Genomic DNA, 1,713 nt, shown 5'->3' with positions numbered 1-1,713 from the left:
CGGTGCTCCAAACTCCAGTATATTATACGGGACAATTATACTTGTTGGACTCCAGTATATTATGCTGGAGTTCTAGTGTACTTATGCTGGAACTCCATCATATTATGCTGGAGTTCTAGCATACTTATCCTGGACCTCCAGTACAATATGTTGGAGTTCAAGCATACTTATGCTGGAACTCCAGTATAATATACTGACGTATTTTTCGGGTTTTGAATAGTATTTTCGCTCAGATTTATCTTTACATGAAAAGTGGCTAAATTTCGATTACTTTTGAAACTGAGCTATTTTTAAACGACCAGTTGTAAATCTGGCTATTTTTGAATTTCTCCCGGCTATCTGGTGTCATTTCTACCGCGAAATAACAAGGTATTTTCACCAAATTCTTGATTTTCCGAATTTGCTAAACACGAAGAAAAGCAAACGGGAAAACACCAATCAATCATAATTGTTGAAAATTGATATTGAAAAGAAAATGAAGAAACAAATTAAGACAATTTCTTCTTTGCATTGTAAAGTTTTAGTTTCACAAAGAGTAGTGATAACCCTTTACATATAAATGTAGGTGTATATCATGTCTCACCATTCTCTTGTGAATAGTGTAAACTGAAAACATAGAGAAAAATAAAGAAGGAATTTTAAATTTTTTTTTCCTCTTAGGGGAAAATTCAAGAGAACACTGGAGGAAGACCAACCATGTCTTCTCTACTCACAAGCATTTTCTTTAAAGATTTCAATTTGCAAATAAATTGTTTGTAAACCCCACCTTTAGCAACAGAAAATGTTAACAATATGCCCTTTTTTAGCGTATTTAATCTCCTTCCAATCTTGATCTTCAACTTACAGAATTTCACTTTCAGCCATAGGACATTCTTCCTTTGAGACACAACAGAATCTGCTTTATTTAATGACTTGTAAATCAAGAACTGTGCTTTTCTATGTTTTATATCTTCTGGGGCTTCCTTTTCAATCTTCAAATAAACATGTTGTTTATTGAGAAAAGTAGTCATTTATAGGAAATTGGATATTTTTTGGTATAAGATAAATAGAATTGAAGAGCTTCAGAAAATTAAATATGGGAGTTGAAACACTTTAGATGCGAGGATGAAATGGAAAAAATATTTATAGTGGAAACACTAAGATCTTGATTACCTGAATATATATTCTGAATTATGACGTGTCTAGTTGTCTTACACATAAAAAGTCAAAGGGTTAACAGCAGAGGCGAACCCAGGATTTAAAGATCGGGGGTGTATTTTTGGAGTCACCCAAAATTCGCTTTGTATGTAGAGGTCGTAACCCCTCTCGATATTGTATAGGTCCGCCTCTGGTTAACGGAGAATTCTCAAGCTTATATGACGATTGAAATATGAAACATAAACTAATTACTCCGATCCCTTGTTTCAATTAAGATGACATATTTGGCTTATCGAGAGTAGATTTGACTAAACTTTGAAGTTAAATAGAATTAGTTAAGTTGATTAGTATTTTAACATTAAAACTTTGATACTCAAACACTATACGAAAAGTATTATAAGTTAGCAAGTTCTCATGTCAATATGATAATAATAAAAATATTTTTTTAAATGAAAGGTCAAAATTCATACAATTTGACTCTGTGTCATCTAAATTGAAACGGAAAAAAGTAATTATAAATGTCTGGCGATGAACTGGTAGGAATAGAATACTGAAAAAGGTGTAAATAATTGTACT

General features: G+C 32.1%; 1 protein-coding gene across 1 annotated transcript; it reads right to left on the bottom strand.

Moving 5' to 3' along the window:
• Positions 1 to 668: 668 nt before the first annotated feature.
• Positions 669 to 1,010, bottom strand: LOC104236727 (uncharacterized). Its single transcript, XM_009790716.2, has one exon. The coding sequence runs from the start codon at positions 1,008 to 1,010 to the stop codon at positions 669 to 671; it is 342 nt and encodes a 113-aa protein (XP_009789018.1).
• Positions 1,011 to 1,713: the final 703 nt, after the last annotated feature.

This window comes from Nicotiana sylvestris, chromosome 9, assembly GCF_000393655.2.
Source record: "Nicotiana sylvestris chromosome 9, ASM39365v2, whole genome shotgun sequence".
Taxonomy (NCBI): Eukaryota; Viridiplantae; Streptophyta; class Magnoliopsida; order Solanales; family Solanaceae; genus Nicotiana; species Nicotiana sylvestris.
Note: the sequence above shows the minus strand (reverse complement) of the source record. Positions and strands in the feature narration are given on the sequence as shown.

What these genes read in the sequence shown, in the direction of transcription:
- LOC104236727 (XM_009790716.2), bottom strand. Translation starts at nt 1,010, where the DNA reads ATGACTACTTTTCTCAATAAACAACATGTTTATTTGAAGATTGAAAAG.